Genomic DNA, 22,582 nt, shown 5'->3' with positions numbered 1-22,582 from the left:
TATAAAGCATCTTTAATAGATGCCTGCCTTGATGCTCAGTGCACTCATTTTGTAAGTCATCATGCAAAAAATTTTGGTGTAGACAAGGCCTGGCCCTGGCTGAAATATTTTCTGTGGTTGTTGAATTAACCTCCACACCACTGTATTAGGTGGTTAAATAGTCTTCTCGCTTGAGATGCAGAGCAGCTGCAAATTGTGCATCGCTTTTCACACTTTGTGATGTTGAGCCTGCTGCTGAGCAGTGGCTCTGGGAAAGCAGTTTTCAGCCACGTGGCTAAGCAAGAGCTTTGCATTAAAAGCAGCCTAATGTACCATGAGGGTGTGTTGATAGATCTGGGCACCAGGAATTGTAGCTGTGGGCAGGGCAGCGGAGAGGCAGCTCTGCTCTCTCAGCCATGCTCCCTGTCCCGGGCTCCCTTCCTGCATCCCGGAGGAGCCGTAGAGCCAGTCCGTGAGCAGCTATTCTGAGCACCCCATCACATGGTCCTGGAAGCATTTTAATAAACTCTGGCTGGCAGTGCAGCCAGTAGCTTCCCCTCAAAATAAAACAGCTGCCCCGCATCTCAACACAGCAAGAAAGCACCCAACCCAGCCGAGAGGATAGGGACATTGGTACCCAGAAAAAATGTCCGACAAAACCCCCTTCGAAACAGATATGCTGACCCTCACGCGGTTTGTCATGGAAAAGGGACGGCGAGTCAAAGGAGCCACCGGGGAGCTGACACAGCTGCTCAACTCCATGCTGACTGCCATAAAGGCCATTTCCTCCGCAGTCAGAAAGGCGGGCCTTGCCCACATGTGAGTCCTGCTGAGACGTATGGGGAGGACGAGGAGGTGGAGAGGCTCCTGCTTGCATTGCAAGGCTGGGAAGAGGGTAGGGATGTTTAACTGCATTGCAAGAGGCTGCAGGCAGGCGGAGGTCAGGGCATGGGTTGCCAGGAGCGGGAAGTGGAGATCTCTCAGGAGCACTCCAGTATTGAACACTAGGTAGAAGCTTAGGCAAGCTGCTGTTCTGCAATATTTTACTGCTAAAACATGAGTCAGGACTTCAGGGTGCCATTCACCTCATTATACCTCATAAAGGTTGATACTGATGTATTTTTAAATTTACTGTGAATCTGAAGGAAAATGCACCATGATATTTTCTGCTAACTGCCAACCACAGTGCTGAGTGGTGCAAACAGATCTTGGCTTGCCTTGGGAAGCTGATGTTCTGCCTGACTGCAGTGTAAGTCATGCTCTGAAGCAACAACCCTGCAAGAAATGGCATATGCTATCATGCATAGGTACATTTACCCCTCCCTCCTCAACCAGTGTCAGTGTTACAGATGGGGAGACTTAAAAGGTCTTATATGAAAAGCAAAATAATTTGTCATGTAGTGGTTTGGAAAGTAAAAATTTACCTTAGCTAATCCTGGAATGACTTGAGCTGTTCTTCACTCAGCCAGATTAAAAAAAAAAAAAAAAAAATCACTATCAGCCTTTTAATGGTGATCTTTTAAGGGTAATCTATCAGAAGCAGCTCAGGGAGCTGGAAATTCCTAATAAAATTATGCATTTAAATATACAGTTGTTATTTATGTATTAAAGTATGTCTGTGCACATTCCTGTGCATGTACATATGCATGCATTTGTAGAAGAAAATAATAATTATTATTTTTTTTTCATCCTGTGGAAACACTGAAATGCTTTAACACCCTGTTTTGTTGTTGTTGTTTGTTTGTTTGCTTTTTGTTGTTGTTGTTGTTGTTTTTTTTTTTTTTTTTTTTTTTTTTTTTTTCGTGTGTGTGCTTCTGCTGCCTATTTGGTCAAACCCTCAATGATCTTTTCCAATCACAAATTCAATGTCTCAGTACTACCATACTCACTTTACAGGTGTGGACTGTAATTTGTAGAGAGTCGTACCCAAAGTTAGCAGCAGCCTCATGTTCCTATGCCCTAACTGTTAAGTTGTACTTTGTAGTTATGAGGTAAAGCTGAGCTGTTTTTTCTTCCTGTTTTAGAGGAAATGTTACAGGTACTTATTTTTTATCTTTCAATATACAACTTCTGATTTATTTCATAAGTGGGGAGAACTACTGCTTAATAGACTGGAGGTGGAATAGTCACCTTGCCTACAAGACACTACTACTGCCTCAGTGCTACATGAATCTTCCCTTCAGAAGGAATACACCCATTATCTTAAGGAGTAAACATCTTTTTCTACCATATATATATATATAATATAATATAATATAATATAATATAATATAATATAATGTGTAATATATATATTTTTATATATAAGATATATATAGTGTGTATATATGTATAAGATATATAATATTATATATGTGTGTATGATATATAATATTATATATATATATATATAAGATAATGACCAAGAAATATCTAAAATATCCAAACACACAAATAAGTAACCTGTACTGTTCAAACTGCTGCTGAAACCATGAAATTTTGGAGATTCCTGTGGCAAGCTTTCAACCATGATGATTGGCTTGCATCCGTCTGCACTTATGCCTTCTTCCCATGAGCAAGAGCTGGGACCTTATCATTAAACAGAAAAATGCAGCTAGAGATTTTTCTGGCTTCTCCAAATAGGAGAATGCGAAGTAACTTCTTTGATGGTTTATAGTGCAGTGTGAATTTTTAACAAATTTGCCATTCAAACGTGAAGAATGGCTTAACAAAATAAAAAATAAATTTGGGTTGGAGACCTGCCTGGAAACACGCTAACTGGAGATTGGATGTTTAACGTGCCCTAAAAATCACATTCTTTTCCAGCATATTAAACCTGGCACTCGAAAATGCAAATACCTGAAAAACTCAATACTTCTGAAAAGCTCAGGCAGATCTTAGCTTTGAATAAGAGAAAAGACATGTCCCCAAAAGTCAGGCCTGCTGCTGATGAACACAACAGGGATCATTTAGTTGTCCCCCTTTCTGTCCTTTCTGTTTTTCCATATATGCCCTATATATGCCCTGACCACACATGTCAGGTCAAAATAGTTCTTCCTCAACTGGAAATTTCAGATATATGTATTACTATGTACTACATAATTAATGTGCTACCAAAATCAAAATATAGAATAGAAGCATCACTGTAACCCAGCTGAGGATCACCAAATAAATTAATCTGAATAAAATCCAGAGGAGCAGTTTAGCATATGGAAATATCAGGGGCTGTCTTCAAAGCTTCTGATTTTGGGGTGGCTGGGGGCTGAGGGGATTCTCATGGTGCTCTGAGCAGCTGTACGAGCTGTTCCAGCAGCAGATGACACAGAAAGTGTGTGTCCCTTCTCCTTCCCCAAAGCCACTTCTGGGTGCCTCCTGGGGCTGCTGGCAAAGCCTGGCACCTGCCAGATGGGCTGCAGGCTCTGCTCCTGGGAGGAGTCTTGGAGAGCATCCAAACAGGAGGAAAAGGACCCTAATGGAGCCCCAGAAAGATGCCACTGCTCCTTCCCTTGCTCCTGAATGCTTTTCTTTTCCAGCAGCAGCAAACACCTCCTAATGCATCCCAATGTTTTAATCCAAGTTTAAAGGTGTGGGGGAAGATGAAAGGAAGGAATACCTAGCTTGTGTTTTTCTAAAAGGTCCCCTCACTATCCCAGGTTTCTTGATTATTATTATTTTTTAATTAGCATTTATTTTTTAATTTTTTTTCCCCAGGTTTGGCATAGCTGGCACCGTGAACGTGACGGGTGACGAGGTGAAGAAGCTGGACGTGCTGTCCAACGACCTGGTGATCAACATGCTGCAGTCCTCCTACAGCACCTGCGTCCTGGTCACGGAGGAGAACAAGGAGGCGCTCATCACCCCCAAGGACAAGCGGGTCGGTGCAGCTCCTGCCTCCGGGGGTGTCGGCGCAGGCAGCAGCAGGGGGCACTCGCGTTTCAGGCATGAAAACCCGGGTCCCCAAATCGTCCCCGAGCTAACCCGAGGGAGCTCGGAAAATTTGCGCCATTACTGAATTGTTTTGATTAATAACTGAGGCGGATGGCCTGTTTTCAACAGCTAAAGGAGATGCGGAGGGCAAAAATTAGTATTAAAAGTTTGGCGAAGGGGGGGGAAATAATTATTTCGGAGCTTGTTAGCACACCCCAGCTCCCAGATGTAAGTGTACTATTACACTCCCTGGCCACTGGGGTGAGGGGTTCGGATTACATTAATATGTAGGCAAGATAAAATGAGCTGAGAGGCTGGCAGAACTGGGTTTTGCATTACACAGCCGGAGGAAACACCTGACTGCTTCATCAGGGTTCCCCAGGAGGGGATCCTGTTGCAGGGACACTGCTCACACCGATGTAACCTCCCCTTTCCCCATGATGTTTTTCTTCTGCCCTCAAACTCACAGTATCAGTAAGTCCTGGTTCTGAGTGTGACAAAACAAAACACATGTACTTGAGCAAGATGCTGGCCTCCAGAACAGTTGAACCTTTTGCTTTTAGATGTCTTACACCACTTGGATGCAGAGGACTTCTCCTTTCTGCCATCAGCGTTAGTGCTGTCAGCAGAAACGTGCCCTCTCCTGTTTCTCTGGTGGGGAAACATGTTGTACTGCAGGGCCAGGGGAAACATGCTGCACTGCAGGGCCAGCTGGGTCAGCAGCGCAGCCTCCTCCGGCGAGCTGCACCACGTGCGCTCGAGGGGCTACACACAGCCACAAAAACACAGGGCTCACCAGGTGAAAGGAAACTACCAGGAGACAACATATCATTTAACGCTTCCACTTCTTGCCACTTCTGTTTCAGGGTAAATACGTGGTATGCTTCGACCCCCTTGATGGCTCATCCAATATAGACTGCTTGGCACCAATAGGAACCATATTTGCTATCTACAAAAAGGTAAGAGGACAAACAAAGCACACTTGGCAAAGTTTGCTTGGTGAAAGCAAAATGGCTTGGGTGTATTGGCTTGCTTAGTTTCTTTTGTAGGTCCTCCAAGTGTCTTTGGGCTCAGCAGAGCCTTAGAAAGAGTAGAAGAGGTAACACTTGAGATTCACCTGTGCTAAAAGCTTCCCAAAGTCCCAGGGAGTGTGCACTTGGCCCTTGCTAGGTGGCATCACTTCCTTACCCCAGACACACAAGCATTTAGATAAAACCACCATCAGGCAGCTGGTCAGCTACTTCAGTGCAGTTTTCCTTGCTGTAGGAGAGCCGGGGTGTGTCATGGTATCACTGCTGGGCTTCCCAGAAGCTGACCAGACCCTATCATGACTAGAGTTGTGGTGACCTCCTGGTATGAGTTTCCATGCGTGTTGCAGACAGGAGTTTAAACACACGCTAACGATGGAGGCCACCTGAGGCTGGAGGAAGCAGTCACCTACAACCACCAGGGTCAGCAGGTTTCCCCCCATGGTGTTGCACAGAGCAGCAACTGTGCAGCAAATTAACAAACGTTAATAGCTAGAGTCATGCCAAGTCTTGTGACTTGATTGCTAATCTCCCAGCAGTTGGTGTTTTTCTTAATGTCTGAGCTCACAGTCAGATGACTATGGGAGACCCTCAGCCATCATTATTTTGAAGCAACATTTGCTGTTCTCATGACTGCAATGAAATACTTGCAGACTCAGATACTACACTTCAAATGCATGAAGATATGCTTTTAAAGTCCTCTCTCATCTTTTAACTCATGGTTTTCCAGCCAGTTCTTTTCTTTGCATTTCTCATAGATGAAACACTCATCATCGAGCATATGCATTTTGGTAAACCAAACAGCCACAGCTCAGTCTGAACGAGGTCACAGCACAAGCAAAGTGCTGGCATATGGCAGTCCACAGTGTCTGTGGTTAGTGACACCTGGATTCAGCCCGGGCCAAACAGCGCTGTCTGAAACAACACCTGTGTGTGGTGTGAGGGACTGCTGCTGGTGTATCTAACATCCTGATTTTCTCAGGGAAAAGAGCTTAGCTGTATAGAGGCAACCCATGCCATATGCCTTTCTGGTAAGCAAAGGGACCCCCAGCTGTTCCATTTATCCCTGTAAAGACAGCCAAAAATACTACAGCACCTCCCTACTTTTAAGATGGGCAATAGCTGTGTTGTCTGCTATTATTAGAGACAGTAGGCACAGTGTCACAAACATTTGCTTTCTGTTTAGAAGTGTGTTTAGGTTACACTGCATAAGGTTACACTAATATAAAAGCAAATGCTCAGTGTGATTCATACAGCATAACAGGTTGAAGTACAGCACAGATTTCTCTATCATCTTTAGCTCGCCTGTTAAGACATGTAGCGGATATGGACAGCCCAGCCTTCCCTAGGATTCTGCTTCAGAATAGAAACATTTCCCAAAGAACTCAAGTCCTTTCAAAGCACTCAAGTTTTCAGTTCAGTTTCTGATCTCTCTGTAGCTGTTGATGTTCTATTATGTATTCATATATTTGCTGTAAATACTCTTTAAGTCCCCATTTTTCATGTGGGTGGGTATACTTCAGCACTTCAGAAAGAGAAAATTATGTTCCTTGGTACAAATTCTTCATATCCAAATAAAAACACTGCTGCTAGGATGAAGTGCAGTTCTTCAATTACAAGAATAACTTATCAATTTCCCCTGGAATGTTAGAAACAATGTGGCATTCACAGACTTTCACTGGGATAATTCTTGACATAAAAATGTTAATTCTAATGTAGATGGTAATTAATGTGCCTTTCTTCCACATAAGACAATTTCTTAGCAACATTGTTAACTCCAAACAATATTAACTTAAAACCCTTCAAAATAACTAAATAATGATAAGGGCTTTATTAATCATTGCTCCAGGATAGTGTCAAGGGAAAACAAGTGAGATGTTTATCCCAATGAATGAGAATCATTTAAGAACTATGCACTTAGTCACATGGTCTAAAATTTTGGGTAGACCTGGGTGGTGCCAGGAGTTGGACTCAATGACCCTCATGGGTCCCTTCCAACTCGGAATATTCTATGATTCTATGATTCTAAGAAAGAAAATGTAAGTTTATTTCAAACCATACAAAATACATGAACCTTGTTTTGGAAAAGCTAGAACAATTCAAATTCCAATGGATGATCCTTGGCATCTGTCTGATATTTGGAACCTTCCAGTTCCCAGTTGACTGTCTGACTGATTTTCCCACTGTGTCAGCACCTTAACTCCATTTCCAAAGGCATGCACTGCAGAACTGAAACATTAGCTTGAGGATAATCAACACTTTTCCACCAAGGCCAGACTTGGACAATACATTTCAAACCTGAAAATGATTGTCTATTGTTGCTCCTGATCCAGGGCCACCATTACAGCCCCAGGTAATATCACCTCCTGCCAAAAAAAAAAAAAAAAAAAAAAAAAAAAACCACTAAATTTGTTTTTTAGAAAAAGCACCAGTAAAAAAATCTGAGTTAGGTTTATTTCATTTCATTTTCAACCTGGCTTTTATTTTCTGAAGCATGTGTGTTACTGTTAAAAAGACCAGGAAAGTTAGAAAAATGTGTCTGAGGGACTGAATCAGCAGAAGCCAGGGTAAGGGATAGGACCTAGACAGTCACTGCCACTGAGGTTCTCTTAGTTGGTGTCAGTATGTGGGGATAATAAGAATTTTTCTCTGGATTCCTCTTTATTTTTCATGCCACTGAGCTGACTCAACAACTGTCAATTTGCTGCCAACATACATGCAATGAAACTCTGCTGCTTTGCTGAATTCTGTTTTAAATTTGTAACATTACCCAGTGCGTCAGATGGATTTTCTTCCCCTCCTCCTCCATTGTCATGAGGACAATACCCAGCTCACACATACACATGCACACACATACACTTCATGTTGTCCCCCATGGAGAAGGTATAAAGATTCAGAGCAAAAGTAATGGATATTCATGAAACACATGGTATGAATGGAGACCTGGAAACCAAGACTTTCTAGAGCTGCTCAAAGGGCTGATGTGGGCAAATCATGTCATGTGGCAAATCTTACATGCAAAAAAATTCAGGTTCAGGTACCACCTGAGGGTTCCCCTATAGCCAGACTCTGTGGAGCATCTTTCATCTACTTGGCGAGAACAAAGGGCTAAAGTGGCTGTCTCAGAGCTGTCAGAACTTTTCTGTAGTCCCCCTGTTTGGAAGACAATGCCTACTTCAGTCATTTGCATAAAGACTTCTAAAGAAATTTCACTACTTCCATCTCATAGTCAAAATATAATAGAAAGAAAATCCATCTGTGCACCAGAAAGAAGTGAAAATATTCAGCAGCTAACAGAGCCAGCTTAAATCCCTGGTTTGTCCCACAGTACATGGCACTTGGCAAAACTCCCGCAGTGTTAACAATGAAATACCAGCTGATCAGTAGCTTTTTCACATTCCAGCAAGCTCTGCAAAACATTTGTTAGAGACTGAACTTTTTTCCTTCCTTTTGGAAACATAGTTGTGAATGAAGATTGGAAAAGTAGTGAATTCTGCCCACCTATCCATCATCCAAAGGTTTTTTTGTTTGTTTTTGTTTTGTTTTGTTTTATTTTTCAGAGTGGTCAACAAATGTATGGTTGCTGAGCCATATAAACCTAGAAAATGCATTTTTAGGCCTGAAAAGTGCACCCTAGAAAAATGTATTTTAAATCAACGTCATATGTAACCTGCAGCTACATGTACTGTATACAGAATATGTTTGGTAAAACACATTTCTTTTGTATTTATACAAAATTAAATTGTTTTGATGAGGAAAACATACAAAAAGTTAGAAAAAAAAACATAGTAAGTTTGCAATTCGTTGTGTAAATATATACTTATTTCTGTATTTCATGTTACAATTAGTTTACTATAGACAACCATTGCTTTTGGTGGTGACATCTACATGCCATGAGGACATAGTTTTGAAAGAGAAGATGCTATGGAACATACAATAGTTTTTTCTTTAAAAAATTGTTTAGCAGAGGTTTAGTAACTCTTCAACTAGCAAATTATCAATGTTTATCATAGCTTCAATGTACACAAACAGGAATTTTAATGACTCTTCCTTCATTGTATGCTCATAATCTTTCTGAATAAACACTTGGAGATACAATGATTAATTTTAAGGGACTGCATACCGGGTACATTTGTACATGTCATTTTTCAGCTTCCATGAAGAGGAAGCTTTTTTTTTTTTTTTTTTTTTTTTTTTTTTTTCACAGAAGAATTTGACAAAATAGTATTTAACAAATGTTGTGAGCAAAATATTGCTAAAAGCTCTGTGAACTAAAGTTGCAAATGCTTTCAGCCAAAATCTTTCAGCTGAAAATGAGAACATTTTGCTGTGAAATTACTGTCCTCCTGTGTCTTGAAAGAAGAACTTATAATATCTCACGTGTCTGCTTTCTTCTAGATGTTAGCATCCTATGATGAACAGGATCCCTATCTTGTCCCTTCCACCTTGCTGGATCCTTTTAGGCACTCTGAAGGCTTCTTGCCAGAGCAGGGAATTTTTCTGGTGGGATGGGGGTGAGAGTGGGGGTGTTTTCCTTTGGAAATATCTCTGGAAGGCATTCTTGATCATTTAAAGAATTTACTCAATAGTCATGAAATATTTTATTTCCTACACACAACAGTCTCCACTGACTTTTATTTATTTATTCATTTTTGGAACAGATATTCTGGGCTAGACCTGCTATTTCTATTTAGCTGTTACTCAATCTCATTAAACCCATGCAACTACTGAGGATCTGGATGAATTTGAAATGATAAGGTGCTAAACCAGGGCCCCAGGAAAGTGTCTGAGGGGGGTTCTCACTTTAATTGCCAGAGAACCAACTTCAAAACATCCACAGAATCTCCACCACAAATGGCAAACTTTTTAAGAAGCATTAATATTCCCTCCCCATTTTATAGTCCCAAGAAGTGCAGGTTGGAGCCAGCTTTCCCAAGTACTCTCATTAATCTCTCATAAATTATGGCTGAAACACACCCCCAGAGCTGTCTGGAAATATTTGTACCAGGTCTGCTTGGGCTATTCTTGTTCAGTGATAATTCCGTTGCTGAAAGGAAATGCAATACCAGATCAGATGCCTGAAGTAAAATACCATGTGCAAGTTCTGTGCAAAGCTGTATGTGCATACCTACACATGCACGTGCATTACATATGCAAAGGCATTTACTATATGCATATGGACACTTATATCACTTCAGTTACCCATCTCTTCATCAGCACAGACCAATGCACAGTTCTGGTTCTACCGCGTCATGCCCCCTGCCCTCTTATTCTGCTTTACTGGAAGCAATTTGTTTGCAAGCTGTGCAGTGTTAATTATCGCATTCCCCTCGCAGTTATTCCCTCAGAGTGGTATCAGTGTGATAGTTTATGTTTGAATTTACAGAAAATCAGTAGCGCTGTTCTGTCTCAGATTTCTGATGATCTTGACTTAATACAGTAGGCTGCAATGCTACGGTATCAGTTTTGTGGCAGGCATCATACTGATCACATGAGATGTATGAAATGACAAACTTCCCATGTCCTGTCCCAGCATGCACATTTGCTTGCACCAAATTTGCCCTGAACTAATGAGAGCAGTCTCTACTTTGATAGTTTCAAAGGCCTGGGTAAGACACCAAAGGGAGATCTGCCCCCAAGTTATTATTCAAGTGTTGTTTTTACTGTTTCTCATAAGTATTTAACCCTCAGTCCAATGTTAATTTTTTCCATAGGAAACAGATGATGAGCCCTCTGAAAAAGATGCTTTGCAGCCTGGACGCAATATTGTTGCTGCAGGCTATGCCTTGTATGGCAGCGCTACACTGGTCGCCCTCTCCACAGGGCAAGGAGTGGACTGCTTCATGCTTGATCCGGTATGGTTGTAGTGTTGAAAACATTGCCACTGTCTTGTAGAGCTTTCCATGCTTGGGTCTACTCGTTTTTGTTACTTCTTGTCTCTGCAGTCTTGGCAATCTATGCCATTGTTTTTTCACTCTCATCTTGTAGCATCCCACAGCTATCTTACTTGCACTTAATCATGTATGTTGGTTGCACTGCCTCTGTCGCTTTTTTTTTCCCTTTTTTTTTTTTTTCCAGTGCGTGAGAACTTAAGTTAAACAGTGTTTGAGACCTTATTCATTCAAGTCAGGCTGCTGGTTTGCACAGAGAAACACTTAAAAAAAATACTACAAAGACACTACAGTGTCTTTGCTTCCACTTGAAGGATTCCTGCCATTTTCTTGGTTTTGCTTCTCATCTGCAAAAGAACCCCAACATGTTCTGTGTTTACCCTGGGGCAAGAATCATTCCTGAGTTCGATTTAGTTTTGTGGTGAAGTCCTCTAAGCGGCATACCCAACAATTTGCAAAAGCAGAACTGTTCCCACACAACCAGACTTTTGCTGCTCATCAAAGCTCAGCCCAGGAGCCTGCCAAGTGTTACTGGAGGAATGTGAGAAGGAGGCTGATCGTTTGAGAAACCAGCATGAAATTTAGCCAATAATATAAGTTGCTTTTAATAAAAGGGTGCATTATTGCCCAAGCACCTTTTAATCTTTTTAAACAAGCTTTCTCCAGGCTGGAAGAACTGTGATCCAAACTGATCTGGTCAGAGACAGAAGGGGGAAGGTGGATGTCACACTGCAACTGCTGACAGCAGTGCATACAAGGATATGATGGTATTCACTTTAAGATGTTTAGTCAAGACAGTCAAGAAGAGTTTAAAAAAATAAAAAGTAATTTCTTCATTTATAACCTCACGATTTGTGGACACAAAGATCCACAATCTGCTTTCAGCGTTGACTGGTGTTCATTAGAGACGCTAACTATTGAAGGCAAACTGCTTTTTGTTTATGCTACCAATGTAACAAGTTTTCATGAATTTAACACAGATTCTGTGCTTTCTGCTGTTTGAATACTGTGAAGTTATACACAAGACTGGTGCTGAAAAGACCAAGCTGTGCTAGCATTTCTGCCATCTCTGGTGTTACAACTGTTATGGGAAGTCAACAAAGCATTCTGGTGCCTGCTAATAACTGTTCTTCTCTGTTCTTCTGCAGGGTCTCGGTGAATTTATTTTGGTGGATAGAGATGTTAAAATCAAGAAGAAAGGGAAGGTTTACAGTCTCAATGAAGGTTATGCAAAGTATTTTGATCCTGCAATGACAGAATACTTGCAAAAGAAGAAATTTCCTGAGGTAAGAGAATATTAGCACTGTATCCAGTGTTCACTGGTAAGCACTACCTTCTACAGTGCCCAGGCTAATGGGAAGGGTTTTGAAGGCATCTCTGAATCCAGTTCTGTGTAACATTTTGGTGCTGTGGGTATGCCTCTCATGCGCTGGATTCCAGTGCATGATATCTTTTATAACTTAGACTTTGCTAAATAAATTCATAGCTTTGTTCACCACTGTGTGGAGGAAATAAATACTCTGAAACCATGCAAGCAGAATGTGGGTATATAGAAAGAGGTATACCCATGTTTTCTAGCATATCTGAATATGAAGCTCAGTCATTTGTGCAGCTGGGCATTTGGGGCTAGATTCCACTTACTGCCCCATAGGTGCTTCCAGGGATCTGGGTGGCACCTCCATCATATTCCTGTACATGCTCACAGCTGAGAAATATGGCATAACTCTTGCACAGTCTATTTGCATCATATGGACCATGAAACCACCCATAGGATGAAAAAAATAAAAGGGTGTGAGGCACAATTTCACCACCTTCTATTGTTAAGAGGATTACACTGTTTCCTCCAGAGAGACAGAGCTGGGAACATCCTGTGTCTGATGACTTTTCTTGTGAGAATAAGCAGCTTGGTACGGCCTGCAGTCAGGGCTAGGAGGACACAGCACAAGCTCTCAGTGTGGAAATATAGACGCTCCCTGGAAAGCGTAGTTATGTGACCAGTAAGTCATAACAAAATATGGAGAAGTGTAACTGCTCAGGACTGAACTTGGCCTGGAAGATGGTTTTCATGCTTTCCTGCTAGAAAAGCCCATGAGATTATTTTTTAAAGGTATTACCTGTCAAAAATACTTGCACAGCACTTACGCAAAAAACAATGTATCCAGTAGAAAACTTCAGAGTGCTGTAGAATGGAAATGTAATGAGTAAGATTTCAAGCCATCGTTCTGTGAGAAGCTCCTCCTGGTCTGAAAATCAGAATTCACCACATCGCTGTAGTGGCAATGCCGATCTCTTTCCAAAGCCTCTTTCTCATATTACTCAGATTGCTGCTACAGACAGAATCACTTCACGGCATCCTGTATGTGCTCATTGAGATTATCTTGAAATTTCGTTGTGTAGTTTCAGACCAGCTATGAGAGAAGTGGAAGCCCACTACATGGCTTTCATACTTCCTGAAAGCTGGCCCATCTGGGAAAGAGAAGATCTGTGCTTCTCATTCTGCTCACATTATGCTGAGCTATGTATTTGGTGTAATGCACTGACAACAGGTCTCTTTGTGTTTTTTCAAACCACTCAAGTGTTTTAAAAATAAAGAAAGCAAAACCTTCAGCAAATAATCAACCTCAGGCAGAGATGATAAGGCTAAAGAGATTTCAAACACTCCATGGAAAGACCAGGCAGAGATGTTTCACCACAGGCTCTGTGAGGACAGCTCTATCATGTGATTCACCAAATCATTAGGTTAGGCATACAGAAAAGAAAAGAAAAAGGGAAAAAAAAAAAAAAAAGATTGCAAACACTATTTAATTTCAAATCTGTGCTGCATTTGGGGAAAAGCTATTGGAAGTGTTGTTGCACTACTGCTTCCAGTCAGGATAAGATATTTTTATTACCTTAAAGCAAGTAGCACAGTATTGCATAGACTGTTTGGGACAGGGGAAGACTTCACAAGGGTACCAAGCCAAGCAGTGCTTTGCTGCTCCAAGTCATAGTGGTGTCTGTGTGAGAAGAGCCAATGCACTGATGTTATGGCCACAGAAAATCTGCCCATCTGAAAGCTTGCAAGGTGGGGGTTGGCCTGTTCTCCCACGTGCCTGGTGACAGGACAAGGGGGAATGGGCTTAAGTTGAGCCAGGGGAGTTTTAGGTTAGATGTTAGGAAGAACTTCTTCACTGAAAGGGTTGTGAGGCACTGGAACAGGCTGCCCAGGGAAGTGGTGGAGTCACCATCCCTGGAAGTCTTCAAAAGACGTTTAGATGTAGAGCTTAGGGAAATGGTTTAGTGGGGACTGTTAGCGGTAGGTCAGAGGTTGGACTCGATGACCTTGAGGTCTCTTCCAACCTAGAAATTCTGTGATTCTGTGATTCTGTGAGCTTCAGCTCAGGAAATAGCATAAATAGGTTCCTTGATTTAAAAAGGACATTATATTCACACTGAGGGAGTACAAGAGAGAGGTGTTGCACTCTCCCATAGCATAAAACCTGCTTCCTAGCATCATCTGTAGGACATATTTATCAACCTTTCAGCTCCTGCTGCAGCCCAGCTACAGCTCCGGTGGTGGTGCTCCCACCTTCCTGCAGCTCCTAGCACAGCACTGCACAGCTGAGGTCCGTGTCTCCTGATCTGGAGCATGCAATAGGGCAGTGGGGAGTACCTGCTGGGTGTCCACCACGTGGACAGCTGTGACCTGAGGGAGGACTGACCCCATCTCCTGCCCTGTGGGGCATGGAAGGCCCCTTCTCAACCAGGAGAACCACTCTTAGCCCCCTATGTCCTTCTGGCCACTGTAAGCCAAGCAACAAGGCACCAAATTCAGCTTCTTGTCACTTTATCATATTCTTTTTTTCCTTTGATCCAAACTCTGTTTCCCCCTTCCTGAGGTTCTTGGTTAACATGCCGTTCAGATGACTCTCTTAACATTGCCAAACAGAATTGAAAAGTTAAACATTAAACAGGAAGACCAAGTGAAGCATTGCTCACAGCATATCCCATGATCTGTATCACTGTCACTGATGACCAAACATAAAAAATCAGCCTTTTAGGTGGAGAGGAGAGATTTTCCCTTACTATCTAACAGCAGTGTCCCAGACTAGATAGTTTGGACCACAGAGCCATGTTGACTCTCAAAGTTTCTTGTGGACCACTGCTAAAAAAGCATCAGATCTGAATTAAAAGCACTGAAAAAGTGCTACAGTTCTGCGGACCAGCTGTAAGCCCCTTACCATTGTCATGCAGATCTTGGTGGGAAATATTTTTCTAGTCAAAGCTCTTCTGGAATTACGGTCCAGCATAAAGGTAATTTTTTTTTTAAGCATCCCAAAATCTCTTATTGCTTCAACAGATGAAGAGCAAGCTGCTATTTGTAAGGCTTCCTGTAAAACAACATTTACTCCAGCCTGAACTATATAATGGCACTATTGTGCCAGATTTTTTTTCTGCACAAATTTTAGTCTAAACATTTCCTCCAGTAATCCTCTTAGGTCCCTAGCATCCAGCTGGCTCTGGTTCACTGACAGAACTCTGAAACATGCTGTGGCCATCTCTATTCTTTGGTATTCCATTTCATTTTTATCTTAGAATCACAGAATCACAAAATGGCTTGGGTTGGAAAGGACCTTAAAAATTATCCAGTTCCAACCCCTGCCATGGGCAGGGACACCTCCCACCAGACCAGGCTGCCCAAAGCCCCATCCAGCCTGGCCTTGAGCACCTCCAGGGATGGAGCATCCACAGCTTCTCTGGGCAACCTGTGCCAGTGCTCGTCCCCTATCTGAGTAAAGAATTTCTTCCTTACATCTAATCTAAACCTCTAATCTTTTAGTTTAAAGCCATTACTCCTTGTCCTATCACTCCACACCCTGACAAGGAGTCCCTCCCCAGCTTTCCTGTAGGCATCCTTTAGGTACTGGAAGGCTGCTGTAAGGTCTCCCCAGAGCCTTCTCTTCTCCAGGCTGAACAGCCCTAACTCACTCAGTCTGTTTTCATAGGAGAACAGCTCCAGACCCTCCTACAGCTGTGTGAGAAGCTGAGTCCTATTGCAGCTTGTTGGCCGAGAGCCATGCAATGGAGACTTCTCTTAGCAACGCCATCAAAAACTTGCCATCAAGAGCAGGAAGCTTTCTTCTGCCAGTCAGCCCAGCTGTGCCCAAGTGACATTAAAAAGCTAAGAAAAGCATTGTGCTTTTGTCACCATAACTGTACATAGAGGGAGGGATGCAGACTTGCTGCCATAGTCTGTAGAAAAGACTTCTTTCCCCTCACTCTCCCAGTCGTCATAGTTATGCAAGAAAAACATGGTCCCAATCTGCTGAGGAAGAACATAGCTTTCAGAAATTAGTATAATAAGTAAGGGAGAAAATGACTTCCATCACACTGTGAAGAGACAAAATCACAGGACCTGTCTGTTATGGGTCGCTTTTGTTTCCCTGGGTTAAGTAAAGCAATGCAAAGGGTGAAACCAAGAGCAAGCACAAGCTTCTTCAAACACCATGGATGCAGGTGAAGGGAACATCGAGGTTCTCCAACTCTTTCATTAACATCAAAACACTACAAAATGCTCACTGGGCAAGCACACTCTTTGGCACTCTTCAGAACTTGAGTTGAATTTCCCTAGCTCTGCACTTTTGTTTGAGATGAAAGCCTGGGCAATATACCAATAAGCATGCAACACCTATTAACTTTCTCATCTGTAAGAAAAATGTATGACTGACCAAACTGGAGAAACAAGAACATTTCTAGTAACTAAAAGGATTATTTATCCCTCCTAAGCAGGTAGCTGGATACTAAGGGAAGTGAAAATTCTATTTCAGTCAGTGGTTGAAGTGATAAATCTACAGGAATGGAGAAATTTCTCTTCTTTCTCAGCACAGTCTCAGTAACACAGTTGCAATGTTTCTAGCAGATTGAATTTATGTCAGGGTAAGAAGCAATTAAAATTCCCAGTGGCCTCTCATTATCTTCAGTTTACACCACCCAAACACACACAAATTGTGCAAATCATCTGCTTGTGAACAGGAAATCCAGCACATCCCATGTCTGATGGTTTGTACACAGGTGGCTCAGCTGTGCGGCTCATGCTCAGTAAGTAGTATACTGTGCCGCAGGCTCCTTGTCTGATAATGTCACAAAAGCAGTGCTTAGCACTTTGTTTCATGGCCTGCTTGTGACCGATATCCTATGACTTTTCCTAATGTTTAAAGAACTTTTCTTAGAGCTCCCTTCTGAAACTGGAAAAAGAACTATTTATTTGTCTGTATTTTTTAAGATAGTTTTAGACTATAATAATAGCTTTGCCTGAAAATTATCCTTTCCAAAACTGCAGAAGTACTTTCGGTCTCTCTTTAACAGCTCTAAAGGTGCTTTTTTTTTGACCTCAGATTTTTACAGCTGCGAAGTCACAAATGCAAACAGCTGTCAGGTTGATAAGCTGTCATTGGAAGTCTAAATAATTATTTAAGCAAAAACCATGGAAATTTAGGGAGTGAGTACTTGACAGTGTTATTCAGTTGTGTCTGGAAGTAATAAGACCAAGAGCTAGGTTTAAACTAAACAAAAGATAAGAGTTCCGGTCTGTGTATTATCCATCAAGTCTTTTATACTTTGTGTTGTCTTTCTGTGAATTTTCAATAGTTCTCCTCATCTGTACAGGCAAGAATTATAGAAAATAGCAGAAATACAAGGAATATCACACTGTCTGGAACAATTCTCTAGTCCAGTTTTACTACCAGCTGTAACAAAAATCTAAGTCTCGTATGTAGTTGCTTAGGACTCCAGTTCCTAGTGTTTTATTGCATTATGCTGTGTAACTTGATGAGAATCTGTTCCCATTTTAAATGAGAGTAAATATCAAAAATTCACAGCTGCATAATACAGTTAGATAAAGTGATTTCAAAATAGAAAAATGCTTTTCTTTATCTGTGGTTTTCCCTCCCACTTGTGGTTTTCCCTCCCACTTGTTTTCGTTTTATTTTTGTTTTTTCTTTTTTTTTTTTTTTTTCTCCCAGCTAACCTCATGATTTTGCTGGTAAGGGTGGCTGACTTGTGACATGTTCTTGGTGCTGGCATTGTTACACAAGTTCTCTCTTTATATGTTTCTCTATAACTAGTACTTGCAAGCCTTGTAGAAAGCACTGAGATATTCTGAGATATTTTATTAGATAATGGATTCAGACAGACAAAAAAAAAAAAACTTGCAAAAACATGCAGAGGTCTTTTCAAACTTTTAGCATTGCAATACACAAATATGTATGCACATTAAATTTGCATGAAGCCTCAGTCTTTGTCAATTTCTAGGGGAAACCAAAATTCCACTCCTGCTTTATTGAAGACAGAGTGAGAGATATCAGAAAACCACCACACATCTTGGCATATTAGCTCTCAGAAAACTTTCCTTCAGTTTACATCTGTATTGTATATCTCCCCTTCTTAAAAGTATGGTGATGCATCACTTTTCTCATGGTGGAGCTAATTTGGTGTATATTACTTCTATTTGTGCAAGTCACCTGTTTTTTTGTTTGTTTGTTCATTTGTTTTTGTTTTTGTTTTTGTCTATCTTCTATCTTACCATATTTATGACCAGCAAACCTGAAACTGGTTGCCTAATAAACTTCCCTAATTGCTCTCACCAAAATGACCTCTCCTTTAGCAATATGAATTTCTAATCTGAGAGCAACCACATGATTAAATTCCCACTATCTCCCAAACTAAACCCCAGAATGAATGCTACAACCAGCTTCAAAACTTTAAAAAAAAAGCCAGAGGGAAAAATTTGAGTATCCTCTGGGAACTGCCTGGATGTGTAGTGAAAAGTGATATCCTTCCTTTTACCTCAGCTTAGGGACTTGCGGAGAATCAGGAATCAAATGGGTACTTTGTTCTGATAACAGCAAGAGGATCTCACTCACTTTTTCACCACTTGCTTTTTCACAGGTGAGCAGTTGATACAATATTGTTGTGCACTCAAATTACAGGCAAAGTGCTTTCCACATTGTGAGTGTTTGTTTCTCTTTAAAGCCCTTATATTAGAAACTCATGATGATCACCAAGTCTTCCAAAAGTCTAAGCTTCAGGCTGGTTTTTGCATTTACAGTGTCCATATGCAACAAATGATTTAAGTAGCTTAGATACCTGGCTTATAACAAAATGACATTTTCCTGTGCTAACAATTGTCTAGCCTGGTAGATGTAATGCTCCATTTGTATGTCTTTCAGGATGGCAGTTCCCCATATGGTGCCAGGTATGTGGGCTCCATGGTTGCTGATGTTCACCGTACATTGATGTATGGTGGAATCTTCATGTATCCTGCTAATCAGAAGAGTCCTAAAGGAAAGGTAAATCATTTGACTTCTCTGGTAAACTTAGTCAGCTTAATACCTCTGATTTTCCTGTAAAGAAAATAGTAGCAGGTATACAGAAATAATTTAGATATATAAAGAGATAATGATTTTCCCATCTCCAGAGAGTATTGTTAATGGATATGATGGTCAACAATCCAATTTAATCAAGAAAATTAGGCACTTGCCAACTGAAGCAAGAAATGTTCCCGTATGTTTTTATGTTAAAAAATTCCCCAATATTTTTCACTAAACCCAAGGGCTTTTTCTGAAGAAAATCATTGCTGTATCATAGAAGCCCACTGAGATACCTATGCACAGCTAGCAGATAAAACACTGGTCTAAGAGAGACCTTCACCCTTTCTACTAGCAGCTAGAGTCCAGAAGGGATATGCTTAACTACAGTCAGGGTTTTGTTCAGTGCTAGACATCTGAGTTTGCCTGTCTACTGTTTCCAAAGTGTACTAAGCTTACTATCACCAGCCCTGAAAACACAGGTTTCTACTAACTGACCAAAAAACTCTGTCTGTGGAAGGTGAGTTTTATGCATGCTGAGACCAACATTTTGGGAAAATATGATTTCCCATTTGGTCACCTGTACAAAACATGCCATGGCTCAATGCAGTTCAGTGGAATGCAGTGACTCCCCAGTGCAATGTTGTGACTCCATGAACATGCTGAGCCATGGGCCATCATCAACCTCAGCTTTTCTCCTGTGGCATCCGATGCCCTTACTATCGAATTTCTCAACAAAAATATTTTAAAAGCAGTCTGAGTATACTTGTGGACTACAGCTAACCTGCAGGTCATGCTTAAGAAATGAGTAGCTCAATGTGTAATACATTAGTCATAGTGTTCTGACTCCAAGACCTTCCTCCTTTCTGGCCAACACCGTGGTTGAAACCTTCTGTGCAATTGTTTTTATATGCTTGGTTGGATATGTGCAGGAGTTTACTTTCTTAAAACTACTTGTCCCATCTCTCACACTGGAGTCAGAACACGCTGATGTCTACGTCTTTTTAAGGATGGAGGACGACTGGTTCCGTCCTGGTGAACATGTATTTATCAGAAGAATAGCAGGTCCAAGAGATGTGGAAAATGAGGAGTAAAACAACTCTTCAGAATACACACCAAGAATGTCTTAATGTCTGTCCAGGCAAATTTGATTTCAATATTTGATACAGCAATTGAACTATTACCTGAAGAAAAACTGCTTTTCTTCTGTCATGCAGTCACAGTGAAGAAAGAAAAAACTCAACACATGGTTCCACAGTGGTGCCACTGCTGTCTTCTGGCTCTTTCAAAAGTTGGCCATACACTATAGAGAACAATGAGGGTTAATGGTACCACTTTGCCTGTCAGGTAGAGTCCCTGCAGCAGAAAGAGCATTTTGGTGGGCTTTAAAGATAAGAATGATGTTAATATGTGCTATTTATGTTTGTGGTATATCATGGATTGTTTACAAGCACAGTGATAAGGGAACTATGGGTAGCAAAGTCCTCTGTCCAATCCTTTACTTTGTCTTCCTGTATAATTGCATTCTGTTGTGCTTCCAGAAAACATTCTGTCTTTTGCACACATGAAAAGCCTTTTAAGCATAATATGAAGTAACATGATATATAATACACAAGTATGTCTTAGAATGCCAGCGAAATATTCAGCTAAATCTACAGAGGCAATGTCCATTAAAAAATAACTAGCTGTCATCTATATTATTTTAACCACATAATATTTTGGCATGTATCCTAAATAAGTTTGCATTCAACTGTGACACAGGCACAACAGAGGAAACACCTTTAAAGCCATGAACAGAAATCAGGGGTCAACAGACTCCATAATAAAAGTGAAAACTTTATTTTAATAATTACTGCAGTTACTTTCAAAACCAGAGTCGCATGAGTTCAAGCCACTAATATCTGTTCACATTTATGAAGATCTGAAATCAAAACCTGATATTTGAAACTGGGAGCATCAAGTTTCAAACTCCAAAATATCCTGACTAAACACAACGTGATTACCCCAAGCTTTGAGATAACAAATAAAGCCTATACCTAGGAAGACGTTTTGGCTTTTCTTTCCTGGTATGGTTGTCTTGCTTAGCTGGCTTTCATGCTTTGCTAATGTCTGTGGGCCCAACAGCTTCTTTTGACAAAATACAGCTTCACTGATGATACACATCAGTATGTCAGCTTGGAAACTATGGCACTGATGCTTGAGAACAGGGTCAGTACATTTGTCCTCAAAACAGAAAGTGAGAAGGGAGGTGAAAGGAGGAAAGAAGAAGGGACTGATGAGAGATACATTGCTACTTAAGTCAGTTTCGTACTTCGGTCCAAAATTTGCCCAAATCACAGGCTACATTCTGGTAAGACCTCTGATGTAACTATCCTCAAGTACAGTTTCTTGTTCCCTCTTTCTTTCTAGCTCCGACTTCTCTACGAGTGCAACCCTATGGCTTTCATCATCGAGCAGGCAGGTGGGATGGCGACTACTGGGACTGAGGCAGTGCTGGATGTGAAACCTGAGGGTATTCACCAGAGGGTTCCTCTCATTCTCGGTTCTCCGGACGATGTTAAAGAGTACCTCGCTTGTGTACAGAAACACCAGAAGAGCAGCTAAAGGCTTTTCTACTTCAGACCTTGCTCATCTGTCTTCAGTGCACAGTAAAAACAGTACCTTTCAGGATGGTGGAGTCTAGCATTTTAACACTCACCTCTTGGTGAAAATCCCACTTAATGAGGGCAAGAGAAATAGTGAGAATGGCTGATGGAAAAAATGAAAGTTTCATTTCTCCTTGCAGACAAATGGAAAAATCCTCTAACTTTATGTGATGCAAATGTAGAAACAGAGGCCTAATTAGTAAACAGAAGCTACTTACTTTACATAGTACTAACAGAAAGAAGGGAATGGTATCAGTATCCTTATCTGATCTGACATTACATTTTGGCATTGTTTGAGACAGGATTTTCATATAAACCTTTGCAATGCCACTATCTGGATTTTCTTTTCTTCAGAGGTTTTGTTGCAGGCGCTCTTTATCTTGTCAACCCTGAGAAGACCAAAAGTCTTGTGCTGTGTAATTAATAAAGATGAAAAAACAGTTATATTGCAAGAGAATTTCAGTCTTCCTGTGAACAGGAAAATGCCTGACATTATTTACAGACATGGGACTCTCAATGGCACAATTTGTAATAAACAGTTGCTGCAAATGTGACACTCAAATCATACACACTCCCAGTTTATCTGTAATCCGCTGCAACAGAAGATCAGTTATTACCACAAAGCCATTGATACACCTCCATTTTCCTTTACTTTGAAAGGTTATCATTTCAGATTTACATTTGCCCTTTTACACACATTATTTTACTGCTCCTAGAAAACTCGTACGAGTGCCCTGCTACCATGACTCAGATTGACGCTGCCTAAGGAGATATGGAATCAGCAGTGA

The 22,582-nt window shown here is 41.1% G+C and overlaps 1 protein-coding gene across 1 annotated transcript; it reads left to right on the top strand.

Annotated features, from left to right (window-relative positions):
* The first annotated feature begins 590 nt into the window (after positions 1–590).
* Positions 591–22,231, top strand: LOC311426851 (fructose-1,6-bisphosphatase isozyme 2). The gene is made up of 7 exons (XM_084503567.1): positions 591–798; positions 3,670–3,832; positions 4,752–4,844; positions 10,628–10,768; positions 11,953–12,090; positions 19,012–19,131; positions 21,559–22,231. Exons 1-7 carry the CDS (start codon positions 626–628, stop codon positions 21,751–21,753), a joined length of 1,023 nt encoding a protein of 340 aa, XP_084359693.1. The 5' UTR covers positions 591–625; the 3' UTR covers positions 21,754–22,231.
* The last annotated feature ends 351 nt before the right edge of the window (positions 22,232–22,582 follow it).

This window comes from Aythya ferina, assembly GCF_964211825.1.
Source record: "Aythya ferina genome assembly, chromosome: Z".
NCBI classification, from domain to species: domain Eukaryota; kingdom Metazoa; phylum Chordata; class Aves; order Anseriformes; family Anatidae; genus Aythya; species Aythya ferina.
This window is presented reverse-complemented; position numbering and strand designations above follow the sequence as displayed.

Bases quoted from the DNA above. Each gene is read 5' to 3' on its own strand.
- LOC311426851 (XM_084503567.1), top strand. From the start codon at position 626: ATGTCCGACAAAACCCCCTTCGAAACAGATATGCTGACCCTCACGCGG. The intron at 3,833-4,751 runs GTCGGTGCAGCT...CTTCTGTTTCAG, and splicing joins TCACCCCCAAGGACAAGCGG to GGTAAATACGTGGTATGCTT. The intron at 12,091-19,011 runs GTAAGAGAATAT...TATGTCTTTCAG, and splicing joins AAAAGAAGAAATTTCCTGAG to GATGGCAGTTCCCCATATGG.